This window comes from Haliaeetus leucocephalus, unplaced genomic scaffold (assembly GCF_000737465.1).
Source record: "Haliaeetus leucocephalus isolate CR32 unplaced genomic scaffold, Haliaeetus_leucocephalus-4.0 Scaffold284, whole genome shotgun sequence".
Lineage (NCBI taxonomy): Eukaryota > Metazoa > Chordata > Aves > Accipitriformes > Accipitridae > Haliaeetus > Haliaeetus leucocephalus.
The window spans coordinates 6,198,365-6,212,614 of record NW_010972720.1 but is presented as its reverse complement, the minus strand read 5'-3'; the positions used below and the strand labels follow the sequence as shown (position 1 = coordinate 6,212,614).

The window sequence follows — 14,250 nt, the reverse complement described above, 5'->3', positions numbered from 1 at the left end:
TCTCTCTTGCCATCTTCCATGAAAACCACTTTCCAGCCCTAGCACCACAGGGCTCCACTTTTTCTTATCTCAATGATTTTCATATCCAGTGGCTTTGGATGACAACACACTTTATGCTGATACAGATATTCTTGGACTGCACCCTTCTAAACTCTGCAGACAAGATTCAGGTCACCTATTTTAGGCACATATGCAACTTGGACTTTGCAATGCCATTAAATCGGGTGTCGGGAACCAGCAGGATATTAGGCTTCTTGACTCCAAGAAACAACGAAGAGAGGAAAGCACCTCCAAAAAATTAATTACTGTATTAACACATCTGCTTCTCTCCTCAGTGAACAAACTGTAGATCTGCAGCCACGAGGTGATTCAGCATTTCTGCATCTTGAGCTGGGAGGTGATCAGAGCTAAGTAACGGGAAAAACTGAGCACAGGACCATGTCTGAATTTTCCCCTCTTTGAATTGTAGGTGACTATATTTAAATTTGGTCATGTGTTTTGTTCTTCAACAACACTGTTAATTTCCCAAATATACTAGTGATCCCCTTGCCAAAGGGAACATTTGTTACTGCTTCACTTATTTTAGAAAGAAGCTCTCGCCTTGTCTTTTTATTCTTGTTCCTGACAGGGTCCTTACTGCTGTTGATTCTTGCTACTAAACTTAAAAAATTTTTCCTCCCATCTCCTCCAGTGTTGAAGTAAGTTCTCTCACTAACCACCTTCCCTTCTCCTTAAAGGATAAGGCACTATGAATAGAGGTTAGTAAGGATAAACAGGTGTACAAGCCATCAGGAGGGCAACATCTGGATGCCAGTTTTCAGTGCATTCCATCCCTGATTTATACTGGGTTTTAAAATTTTAATGAGCTATTCCACAGTTCCTTTTAAACATTAATTTTTAGATTCCTAATCATAACTCTTACTCCAGGTGAAGGAGGCTGCTACTCTCGGAGGTTTCTATGAGTGCTGCTCTGTGTGAAAACCAGGAGGGGGCAATGGAAGAGCTGAGTAACTGCTGTCACTTGTGCTGCTTCTGCTCCCGCAGTCTGTATTCCAGCCCCCATCGAAGGACTATGCTGTGAGATGCTGTCTTTTTAACCTGCATGGTTTGATCTAACTTCTTTCATTACTAACTACAGAAAGCATAGGCTATCCATAGAGCATTATATGCCACAACTTAAATGAACTCCCTTTATAGATTTTAAATGTCTTCCACACCATTTCCTCCTTATTCAAGATAAATTCTCTAAAGACTAACCTGTGAAAGAAAGTTCTTTACATAGCGTCTGTTAGTGACCATACTGAACACAGTTGACCAAATAAAGGATTTTTGTTCATTAGCAATTTCAAAATGCAAACACAAACTTTCATTCTTGATCTGAACTGTTTCATTATGACAAAACAGAGCAAAGTTTCACACCATTATTGAAAAGTGTTTTTTAAACCAACAGAAAATTTTGAGTCAGTTCAGAAGAAAGATTATGTAAAAACATTCATCTAGCTGCAGCTCACCTTGGCCTACTACTTTTCTATTTTCACCTAAAGATTTTTACTCTTCCTTTTAAAAACAAAAGCATACAAGTGAAAATAGTTACCAGATTTATTTAAACCCACATCTAATTAGAATATCTGTCAAAGTTTCTCCAAAATGTGTTATCTGAAAGTAACAGAGACAGCTTTAAAAATTCCTTAAAAACTTCTGAATGGTATTAATGAGAATATTAGGAGGTTTCAGTACCAGGGTACAAGGTATGTCTGCTAGTTCAAGCTTTGCTTATTCTATAGTCATAAACTTTGCACACAGAATACAAATGAATGAGTTAAGCACTCTCACCCTTAATCTTGTAGTGGAGATTTCAGCCTTCAGAATGTCAGGGTCATACTTTGTGCTTGATGAAGAACCTGAGAACACTTTTTTTAAAAGACAAAAAAGGACAAATATTTAAGTACTTTAAAATCATTAATTAGTCCCTTCCTCAATGAATCCATGTTGATCTAAAACTACAAAGTGCAGAAAAACATAAAATACTTTAAAAAAAAATCCTTTTGTAGTCTAGTCAGTGTTGCAGGGTGGCAATAATGAATGAATAATCAAAATTTCCCCTTTTTTCCCCTACCACTATTTGGTATCTCTCCTCCTTTACTTAGTCCAGTTAAAGTAGCACCTCATGCTCCCTGACTTTCTATCCCTTGCCTTCTGCTCCCATTCTTCTAGTTAAGCCACCTTGTGATCACCTCTTCCTGGAAGCTGTAATTTCTAAGGAGATTTCTGGTAAGTAGAAGATCTATCCAGAAGCCTCAGAGGTCAACCACTCTGTTCATCCACAGCTGTACATGTTACTTTCATCACACTGTCTACTTCCAAGAGAGATGTTTGGCCAACAACAGGCTTCTGACAGCACTTTACTACATGCCAATTCCTTGCCTCACATTGTAGCATGTATCTCTACTTCACCCTTAATCACAGCACAAAAGCTACAAAATTATTATATGCTATTCTTACAAAGCAGCAACAAATTCCCTTCTTGGTCTATTGTAGACACCTGTCAAGACAGTAGGGTCATTTCTGTACACAACCATGAAGTGCAAGAGATTCTATTTACTTTGAACCTAGATTTGGCAGAATTTTGTTCTGACAAACTGCATGACAAAATAGATTTCAGAGCCAACTGCTCTAAACCATGGCTCAAAGAAGCTCACAATTGCATCAGAGAGAAGAGGGTTCTCTCCAGCAGAGTATCTTTATATTAAATTTAAAAAAAAAAAAAGTAGAGATGCTATCTTTAAAAAAGCCAGAGTACAAGGTGTTCATAGCAAACCTTGAGAACTCATCCTAAAGAGAAACAGGATCCCCTGCAAGGCACAGATCAAAGAAGTTACATTGTATTCTCTACTGTACTTACAGCTTGTACGAGAGCTTGATTTTTCTTTGTAGGCATCATTCAACCGTACATACTCATCCAGTGCAAGTGCTAGCCTCTGTTCTTTCACCTGGTAGAGTTCTTTCTGAGTACTGAGAGCATCCTGGGCTATCATAAGATAATCTTTTAACATTCTCTCTTGTTCTTGCCTCCATTGTTTCCTGGGATCTTCTATTTGTGTTGTTTCTTTATAGGAGAAAAAGAAAGGATTTAAAGAGACCTCTGCTAAAAGTAACTGACAACTTACTTTGCCTGTAATCCACAGCTATAGAAGTCTAAACCATAGCTTGCCTTCGGTTACTAAGCAGCTGCTCAATTTCATTTGTTTTTCTTTGCCACAATAGTGTGTGTAAGAAACAGTATTTAAGGGATCAATTGCAAAATTAGGAATTAGAGTACAACAGGTAAATGCTTATGTAGATCATTCCCTCATCTTCAACCCTGAATTAATAACACCCTAAAACTCAAGAAAAAATTTATTTTTTGCATCAGAGTATTTGGAAACAATTGGACCAATAAACTCTTTCTATGACATCTTAAAATTGAATGCATTTCTGAACAAAAATGAAAAGCAATCTTAGCCATTACGTTTTTTTCAAACCCCCTCCTCCCCACTTCATGAATTTTTACAGCCATATGTTATTTATGTTTTATAGTGGTTATCTCTCTCCTTTCCCTCTATAAAAAGAGTTTTATCTTTTCCCCTGTAACTGAACTAACAGATCATTAACTCTCCAGATCATCTCACCTAACTCTACCCCTATCCCTGCTAGGCATCTGATCCAAGGTACAACTTTCTCTTATGGTCAATAGACAGAGAGCGCTGCCCTGAGAGGGCACTTCACTCCATCAAAGACAGGTGCCCAAGATACATGGGACCGAAATGTCTTCTTAAGTGTCTACTTCTTTCCACTGACTACCCAGGTAATATAAATGAGTAGGTTGGAACAGGTCCTTACTTCACAAAGGGCTTCAGGTCAAGCATTTTAACTCCAGCAGTCACACCGAGGACAGACTTGCATAGAGTGCATAGACAAGAGGATCAGACATAAGGTAGCAGTACATATTAAGAAAGTATGTGATGAGATCAATCTCACTGCAGGTTTTAAGTTGTTTGTTTTTTTTTTTTAAATGTAAATATGCAAAGAGGAAGAGTCAAGGCTGAATGTTCAATCTTATCATTAATGCTTCCTGACTTAGTTCAGCACTTTTTGAAGCTGTACAATGAATATTCTTCCTTTAAAGCTGTACTAAGTACGAAAACATTCTCATGACACAGTCATGAAAAGTTTGAAATCCAAATGCAAACATGTACCACACTGAATTTTCTTTATAAGTTACATACTATAAATCTAGGTAGAGCTACAGAGATAAAAAGTAACATTCAGTACCAAAATATTTAAGTGCAAAGTATTTAATTCAGAATTTTTCTGCAAAAAGGGGGAGGAAAGTTTATTCTCCGGGTTAGATTTCTGCCACTTTAATTCTCTGAATCACTTTACTGTGAGAACCAATGCGGGGGGGGGGAAATGGGAACATGCAGCTGAAGATGGCAGAGGGAGGAGAACTGCAGCAGAACCCGTCCGATTGCTCTAAATTGTAGCTGAAGTGCACTCTTGGGGAGAAGGCACTCTTTCAACTCCATATATGAAAACAGATTTTGTCACAGCAAAAGCTGATAAGGACAGGTTCTGGTTAATAACAATTTCCCATACTAACTACCAGTTTTTCAAAAGCCTTTTTTGTTGTTAATATCACATAAACCAAAAGACATGCAAATAAAAAGGAGCATCCCACAAAACTAACCCTGTAGAACCTTATGTCTATGGAACTACTGATACTTTTAAAAACAAACAAATACAGATACACCCCTCCACCACCACCATTTACCACATGACAAGCTTTTGTATTTCTACTTGGGAAAGGTATTTCTTAGATGTTCACAATAGATGCATAGGGAGTATAAATCACGTAAACCCAAGTGCAGTGCATAAAAGATTAAAGCAGAGAAGCTTTATACACAGTTAGTTTTCCAATAACCTCAACAGGAACACTCTCTCCAAAAAACAAACTGTAGCTACAGACACACACACACATATATCTGTGTTTATAACCATCTGCTTTTTCCACAAAGATATCAGGCACACAAAGAAGCAAATCAATACCTTTTCTCTCCTAAATGGTCAACACATGTCCCTACCTGTGGCCACTTACTGCTGTTGTGCTTTAACACCTCCACATTCACAGTTATTTACACAGGATAGGAAGTGTTTCCAGAGCTGTCCTTTTTTGTGAAGCAGGATGAAGAGCATGAAGTATGATTCTTATGGGTCAATGACTAAATAGGATAAATGCAGTTATGTTGGTTTTTTAGAAGAATGTAATGATGTGATTGTGTTTTAAGAGTGCAACCAGCAGCCACCGAATAATCTTACAAGATTGGAAGGTCTCATCTTCCAGCATGTTGTAGGTAATTGCCTTGTAGGTTTTAAGTGAGGATTGCTCAACATGCAGCCCAAAGACCCAATGTAGCCTGCAGAGTTCTAAAACGTGGCCTACAGATGCCCTGTCCTTGTGACTGCAAGAGAAGGACAAAGCCGATCAACAGCAGATTATTTTGTATTGCTGACAAATACAATCAAACATTTTCTTTTTGCTTCTCCAAGCTGCATGTACAAAACAATACTATGATTACATGAGCCAACATCTTTTATACTGATAGTCATAAATGAGTTAAAGGTGACCCTGCATTTTAAAAATTGCACACTGTTAACTTCAGCATACTGAGGCTCGGGTATTTGCCTGCGTAAGTACATTGACTGGTCAAATTAGTCTCAGCCAATTCTATCTGCATGTATTTTATTCCGAAACGAACGCTCAGTCAGGAAAATACCTAATCCTGGAAAAGGCAAAGCAGTAGTGGAATGACTATCCCAGAATTGTTACTCAACTTTTACCAACCAGAGAAGGCTCTGGAGTATTTTTCACTCTATGTCTTCTCAAATATTATGAAGTGGAAAACTCAAAAAAGCATATCGCTTGTTTGGCAAGTTGTTTTTTATACATACATACATACATATATATATATATATATATATATAAACGTGTGCCTGTGTAGCAGCACCATATGCTTGTTCATCTATAATTTTCAGTTGTCTCAATTTTAATCAGTAGGTTTACTCCACAGAGAAAAAAAACAAAGACAGAACTATGGATAATATTTCTGGTACTGTAGTGCTGCACTGTGAAAAGTACATTCATTTGAGCACATGCACCTTCTAAGAGGCAATAAAATTTTTTAAAAAGCAGACTTCTTTCAAAAACAAATATTTATACTTCACAGAGTAAAGCCTCACAAAGATAAAGAATTTTTTCCTTGGACAGGAATGTTTTAAGCACCTGCTGTTAAGGTCAAACTTGCATACAGAAGAATATTATTGGGATAGTTACATGCATGTCATTGAGGGAACAGCTTGCTGAACACTTCAAAATGAGATGTGAAGGCCTTCATGCTTAATCCAAAGAGTGAGATTTAAACCACAAAGAACATCCAAACATTTTCCTACCCTTATTATTCAACAGCTGATATAAAATAAACATGGGAGATCTCATTCCTTTTTTTAGGGCAGACAGACGTTTCCACTGGTGACTGCAATGGGATGCCTTATGACCTTGTCTGCAGCAGATACGAATCGTGCAACAAACAGATTGCTAGCTAGACAGATGGGGAGCTGTTATTTCTGCTGGTCAGGTGAGGACTAAGCACTGGTTATGAACACTAGACAGAGCTGTAGGGTTGTGTCTGTTGTAGAAAATGCTAACTGGACTTCAATCATCAGCAGTGGAGAATAAACAAACCATCCCCCTGGGCACGACCTCTCCAATGCTTTCTGCATCACCAGACAGTTAAATTCAAGAGTTCAGCTGTTTCTTGTAGAGAAAATGAAGAAGATATACTATTGTTTTTCACGGCATAAACTTAGATATGAACTAAAGGAATCTCCTTAAAATGGATCTTTGAACAACTAAGCGTTGTACATCAGTCTCTATCAAGAGCATTGCTTAGATTTAAAAATATCTTTATATATCAACTTCCTCTGTCCGATCACAATGCAAAATAATGATCCAGAGTAACAGAATGAGGAGGGTGGTGGCGTGCCTAATATTCAGGTTACACATTCCTAGTTTGACTTGGTTTTAGAGTCATTTGGCAAAGCCACTTGCAAATCAAAATTACTCAATTCTATTAAGAGATCTTGATTTAAAACAATTTCATTTAAACAAATTACTGTAAGTTCCTAGTTAATAAATTTATAAAAAATTATAAACAGACAATTTATTTCCTCCTATTTTTAAAGATCAGAGTGACTACCCACACTGGGGGGAAATTCTGTAAGACAGAAAACACTTGTGGTCTCGCCCAGCGGAACTGCACAAGCAGCAGGATGGCACGCTCCACCCAAGGACGTTCCTGTGCACTGAAATGATCACAGCCTTGTAACATAGAAGAGGAAGCTATGCTGGCTTTAATCATACTGCTATCCTTGAAATGCACTCTTCCTGGCTCACTGCCAGCCAGGTTTGATCCACTTAAACTCAGCAAAAAATTTGGCCCAAACAATTCAAAACCAAAATGCCAGGACTGACTTTAAGCCTTGAAAGTTTTGTTTATTCCTTTGGCTAGAACTTGCTTCAAGGGCAGCAATGCTATGCATGTTCTCTGTAATTTTTACATAAGATATATATTATACATGGAATACAGGAAACAGTCAGGCATGCCATTTTTTTTTTTAAATGAGATATTTTCATATGTTATGTTCCTGTCCGCTATCAAGCAGCTCTGCCAAATTTTTACAGCCTACTCGGAGAAGGAAACTATTACCTTATCAGCAGTAGGATCGTATTTCCCTAAAATACATGAAATTAAAATCCCACAGGGAAGGGAACGGCTCCCTGACGCCCTACTGCTAGACATGAGAGAATTGGACATTTTACTACAGGATTAACAATATGTGGAAGCAATAGTTTCCCAACATCTCCCTTTGCCAAATAAAATAATAGCATCGATTGGCTCTAGAATAAGTCACATGTAAGCTTGTCTTCAGTCAGACACATTACATTTAGGCACCACAGTTAGAGCACAAGTACTCTCAAGGGGTCCCACTAAAAAACATGCCAGAGATGCTAGATTGCTACTTGAGAAGGACACATAGCAAGAGGAGACAAAATAGTGACATTATACTTACCATCCTGAAGAGAGAACCCTTAACTGTTTAAACACATGTCCATATTATTCCAGTCTGTAAATGTAGCAGAATCACCATCTCAGAAGAGAGGCTATTCCAAGGAATACTAATTGACCTGGCTAGAAACAAGGACCAGAGACCTAAGATGTGTAGGGAGGACAGCAGGGGCGAGTTACGTGCCACAGCTGGAGTTGCTGTAATAGCCCTCCTTTTTGGCAGTGATGGTTTGTTTCCACCCTGTCACCTCAACCCACACTCCCCAACGTTACACATTCACATCTTCTCTTTTGCACAGTCTCTGGTGCTCACTCAACCCAGTGCAAAGCACTGTACTAAACACACACAAGCACTCACTGGCTCCAAAAGATAACATGAAAGCAGATATATCATGTTCGGGGAGGTTAGGTGACTTGTGCCATGTTACCAAAGGTCCAATGAGCCAATATAAAGGAGGAACAACCACCTAGCTTGGGAAGGAACTAGACATCCCCTTTTTGGCAGCAGCAAGCCTACTTATGGAGAGTCATCCATTAGAATCTTAAGTATGGATCTACTCATCAATACCATGCACCTTCTCCCTCATATACTAACTTACAGGGAAGTCTCCAGACCTGGAAACCAAGGCTACAATACAAGAGGTGGCAAAACCACGGTAGCTGAGCCCTGAAAAGAGGGTGGTTCTGACTGATGCAGAAGCGTGCCGCACACAGCCAGCTGTGCTCTGGGCTGCACCATGTCATAACTCAGCTACTCTGTGTCAGGGTGGCACTTTCTCTGCCTGAAAGAGTAAGTGATGAAAAGATAACTCCATTACACCTGACATGTCCAGTTATCTTGCATAATAATTGCAGGACTACTACTTCCAGCCAAACAGAACCCCACCTTCAAGAGAGTAACACAGGCCTCAAAACTCCAAACCCAATAGCTGACTACATTCAGGATCCCCCACCACTGGTGCTTCTCCTGAACCCCAGGGGCTGAAGAAAGCCCACAAGCTAAATCCAGACTGGTTTCTGAACAGCCCCCAATGTCTTTGCTGTGGTAGGATTACAATCTACTCCACAGAGGTGATCTGAGAAGGAGGGGATATCTGGAAAGCAGCCTGCCACATGCTGAAGGCAAGCCCCTGGAAAAGGGCTGCAGGCAAACCAAACTGGGGCCAGCCACAGCGAAGGAGAATCAAGATTTCAATGGTATCTCACACAAAAATGTCTCAAGATGGCACAAACAAAATCAACAACAACCCTTTGACATATAACATCAGAAGAGGGAAAATGGTGTCTGATATCGGCTATCACAGGATAATGAGAGTTAGCTTAGTGGTGGGTGGTGAAAGCAATTTTATCAACAACATTATGTAATCACTATGGATATGTTTATTCTACAAGTATATCCCATGTCTCTTGATAAACAAACTAGCTTTCAAATCTCCAGTACTTTTGCCTGCAAAAATACACTTACTTCACAGTACTTCAACCAGCATAACAGATACTGCAGGCAACCGAGATGCAAGTCTTAATGAACAACAAAGGAGCAAATGCACTAGCACTAGTTTCAGGGAGAATAACAAAGTGTTACCAGACTGGCTTAAGGAATGCACTTTATTGTTTACATACCAGAGGCTTTCTGAATGCATTTTTTTTCTTATTCTTTTTTCCCCCACACTTTTAAAAATACTTATGATTCAAACTCAAACAACAAGAAAAGCAATTCATACCCAAAAATTTGAGGAAGAATTCACAAACAAGTATTACATCATTTCACACTGATATATTTTTTCAATAGGTATATAAAAATAAAGAATAGCACATTACAGAGACAGCAGTTTCGGTAAGACCATGGAGCCCAACAAGATGACACATACAGTGTCTTAAAAATGATCTAACACATTGCTGGATACTCAAAGAAAATCACATTCTACCACATAATAAGATGGAATACGGGTTCTAAAGCGAGACACGGAGCAAAATTAGGTTATTCAGAGTATGCTCAGAACTGAGCTCTCTACAGTTTGTTTCCTGCCATAAAATTTGCACACAAAAAATGCCTCCTGTCCTCCGGACACCTTCTTCACTTTTCCATGAAATAATTCTGTGCTTGAGTTTGAGTAATGAGAGAAAATGAATCATTTTCCAGCTATACTGTGCAAGCATGAGCAGATTTCCAAGACGTATTTATTCAGAGATTTTTATGAAGAAATATTGAACATGTTATCCTTAAGGCACATTAGTTTCCTCTAGGTATCGGGTAGCATACGCTTTTTTTTATATATATATATATATATATCTTGGAGTCAAATGCAGTAGAAACTTTGACCATTTTGCTTGACATTATCCAGTAAGTAGGTAACATTCTACTGCTATGACTATCAGAACTAAGACATAAGAAAAACATGCAAGTATGAACTTTACAGAAAAGTCAGCAGCTAAAATCATCTTTCATCCAGAGCCTTCATTGCTCAAGCCCTCCTTCTGTAGCCAGCATGCACCAGATTAATCCCTTCCTACAGCCAGGGTGCAGAGAAAATACCTATAAATATGATTCAAGATAAGATCTACTGCATTTGGATTTTAACCATGTGTGTTTGCTGACAGTAAAGAGTCTTCACAATTGTTTCCCAAATGCTTGCATGTCACCACTTGGTTAGAAGATGGTGATGGGTCGTGGGAAGAAACAGTGCACATTTATGATCATGATACACCATTCAACTTCCTTGAGCTAATGGTAATTGCAGACTCACAGTGGGATTTTCAGATTTCTTCCTTGTCTGAAAATACAGCCTGGCATAGTTTCATAGATGCACATGTACTAGAGTCCCAGGCTGGAGCAGAGAAGAGTCAGTCTATCCACAAAAATCCCTGTGTTAGATAAACCAGTTGCACAGGTGTAAACTGGCATGAAAGCCTTTAAGATTACAATAAAAAAATAGAATACCTGTAGTTAAAATACCATGTTATAAGCATCAAACAGTGTAGGTAAATAGCTAGGCTTTGAAATTTTAAGAAGGAAGGAAACCAAGTGAGGAAATAAGAACCTCCAATGAATACTACTCCCAAGCTAAGCAGACACAAAACCCTCTACCTCTATGCTTCCTGAAGTTTAGCATCACTCTTATTCAATTTTCTTTTTCTTTGTGGCTGAAACAGTGGTAGAAAGCTGTCTCTGGGAAAGGTGCATTCATGCTTCCAAAGTGCACAATTAAAACTAAGTAGGGAGGAGCTGCAGAAGCAGAGAAGGTAGATGTCCAACTCCGTTTTGAAGAAAAGTGCTGGGGGTGGAAGGCAGGGAGAAAAATCATTATATTGAATACAAAGTACAGAGTGGCAAAAATAAAGTGACATGATGGTCTGAAATACTACTAGGCTAGAAGTAGCTATTCCTTCCCATCCTTATCTTTTAAATACTGTCATTCAGTTCCTTTCTGTCACCTTTGCCACTAAACATTACTAACAGCAGAGTACATGTTTTATAGGTTAACTAAATCAATGCAATGAAGAAAACAACCACTTGCCTGGTTATTCCCAAGCCTGAAAATAAGAAATGGAAGTAAAGGGGCTAAGTTATTTAGGAATATGTAGAGTGCTGAAGGCAAGGCATAACTTGTCCCAGCCCAGGATTCCCTCAGACTATTCATGTCAGGCCAGAAGTAGAAGTTTCCCTTTCTTGCTCCTATTACCTCCGCAGCAGTTCATCTACACACATCCCATGCAATGATCTGGATCAGAAAACCTGAGCAGCTGAGGGAAGGAAGAGGAGGTGGGGAACGACAACTCACACACCTCAGGAAGCAGAGTGCTTCCCCATTGTCGGTGTTTACTACATATCCTCCTGCTGACACAATGTGGGAGCAGGAACCAGAGCAGGCAATGACTGCTACTTCAGCTGCCACCACCACCTGAAAAGTGCACCTGGAAATCACAGCCTCGGAGTCAAAACTGCTTCCTGGCAAGCCTGCACAGGGCGCGGAACAGATGAAAGTTCAAGGGTGTCATTTCAAAATACCCTTAAACCAGCGCTACCACAAAAAGCAGCTGTCCCCTGTCTCTCCACCTGACTGTTCATTCACAGCCCCAGGTCACCTTCCCTCTCTTGCTTGCATAAATAGGGGTGTGGAAAGGAGAACAAATAGCAACTTTTTTTTTTTCCATACCAGATTAGTTTCAACTCGAATCAGCTCCCTGATCTGATTCACTGTCTGGCCATGCAAATGTTCATGCCAGTATAAGCAAAAACATTGCAGGGACAGAACAAAAGGCCAGAGGTAGCAATAGAGCAGGACCAATTCTTTCAGAGATGATATCGGCTTAAAAGTGTTTGCAAATCCAAGCTCTAAGAGCATAAATGTTTGCATCTCAGTCACTTAACATATGATGTTGAAAACCCTGCAGAAGAATAGGAAAAACCTGAAAGCGATGACTTTGCCTGTAGATATACAAAATAAAGCGGAGTAATAGTTTGTGTTATTTTTGGTATTGCCTTGAGTTCCTAACTGTGTTATTTAGCAAAATTAGTAAACGTTAGCAAATTAGCTGAAGTAGATGAACGCACGAGTACATATATGCAGTAACGATTATAAGAGTGAACAGCATAAGCTATAAGATCTTTGGACTCTCCCAAGCCACAGTAAGAAGGATCCTGCATAAAAGGAACTCCTCAGTCCCTGACCACCAAATAATACCCCTTCAGTCATCCCTCTAACAAACGGCGCTACCGAACTACAGGGTAAGCATTTAGGTTCTTACAGTATTAGCTACCCACATCATATGCATGTTCTGCCTTGCCAGATGGCCTGTAATCTGGTCTCCCTTGAAGCTGAAAGCATCACATTAAAATTCTTAATTGGGGTAATATATTCATAAAGTAATGACCTCAGTCAGTGTTTCTCAAAGTGGGTTACATCATCCGAAAGGATCATGAGAAAGCTCTAAGGCAATCAGTAAGAGCTAAGAAAAAAAGACAAACCATATTTGAAAAAAAAAATCATTAACATATATAAAATTATAGAAAACGTGTAATGATAATAAAAGCAAATTATACTTAAACATATTGACACCAAAAGAAACTTCCTCAAGTCTGAGGGAGTGTTTTACAACTGCAGACTGCTCACAGCCAACTCTTACCCCTCTCTGGAGGAGAAATCGAGTTTCCACTGGCAGTTAAGGAAAGCAGGCTTTTCTCAGGTTTGCATGGGAGAAGCGAAGCTAAAGGACTAAGATAATTACACAGATGGGGAAAGTATTTAATTTTAAAAAATATATACATTGATTTCAATAATTTTTGAAGAATTGATGTTATAGAAATTTGGTAGAATTTTTAGAACTTTGCAAGGTGCAGCCTAGTACTGCTTTCTTGAAATCAGTGGGAATTTTGCCAATATTCACCCTTCAAGAGGGGCGGAATAAGTCCCGCACTGACCACTAATGGAAATTCCATCCTTAACATTTTCAACCTTGAGTTTTTAACAGAAAAGTAGGGAAGAACCATCATTTACACTCTTGTGCTAAGGTCTAGCCTGCTGCTCATAGCTTATTGGGTTGGCTTGAGAAATTTAACAGGATTGGCCAGTTTTACTATAACAGTTCTAGAGTCCTGTAGACAACATGAAACTTCACAGTTGTATCGAATGTAGCTTTGTACAGAGGCACACAGTGGGAACAATATGAGAAAAAGAAATGAAAAAGAGATCAGATAGAGAAGCCATTCAGAATAATTAATTACGGGATGCAAGAGGAGAGAATCAATGGGCCTTCCCTCAAACACTTCGCTGAAATAAATCCAGCCGGAAGGCAGTGAATATGAAACATCTTTAGTCACTTCTCCCTACCTAACACATGGGAGTAGATTTCTACCCAAGGCGCTACCTCTCAAGCTGCCATTTGTGGGTCCTGAAATTCCGCTTTATCCAACTTGTTTTTCAGGCATCTATCCATTTGGTCCTCCTCCTAGCAGTGGGTACAGTTTTTCTCCCTCATTGGGCTTCTTTGTCCAGTATAAACGAGAATTAACAAAATTATAACTAATACAGGTGAAAGAATAAAGGAGTCTTCCTTATTCTAACACAGCCACTGTCCTGACAGAGAATTT

The 14,250-nt window shown here is 39.1% G+C and overlaps 1 protein-coding gene across 1 annotated transcript in view; it reads right to left on the bottom strand.

Moving 5' to 3' along the window:
• The window catches only part of WWC2 (WW and C2 domain containing 2), a 105,373-nt gene that overhangs the window by 47,793 nt on the left and 43,330 nt on the right, over window positions 1-14,250 (bottom strand). Inside the window, exons 3-4 of the mRNA XM_010569984.1 lie at window positions 2,903-3,106; window positions 1,834-1,910 (exon numbers count right to left, since the gene is read on the bottom strand). Coding sequence (XP_010568286.1) covers window positions 1,834-1,910; window positions 2,903-3,106 — 281 coding nt within the window. The remainder of the gene's footprint in view (window positions 1-1,833; window positions 1,911-2,902; window positions 3,107-14,250) is intronic.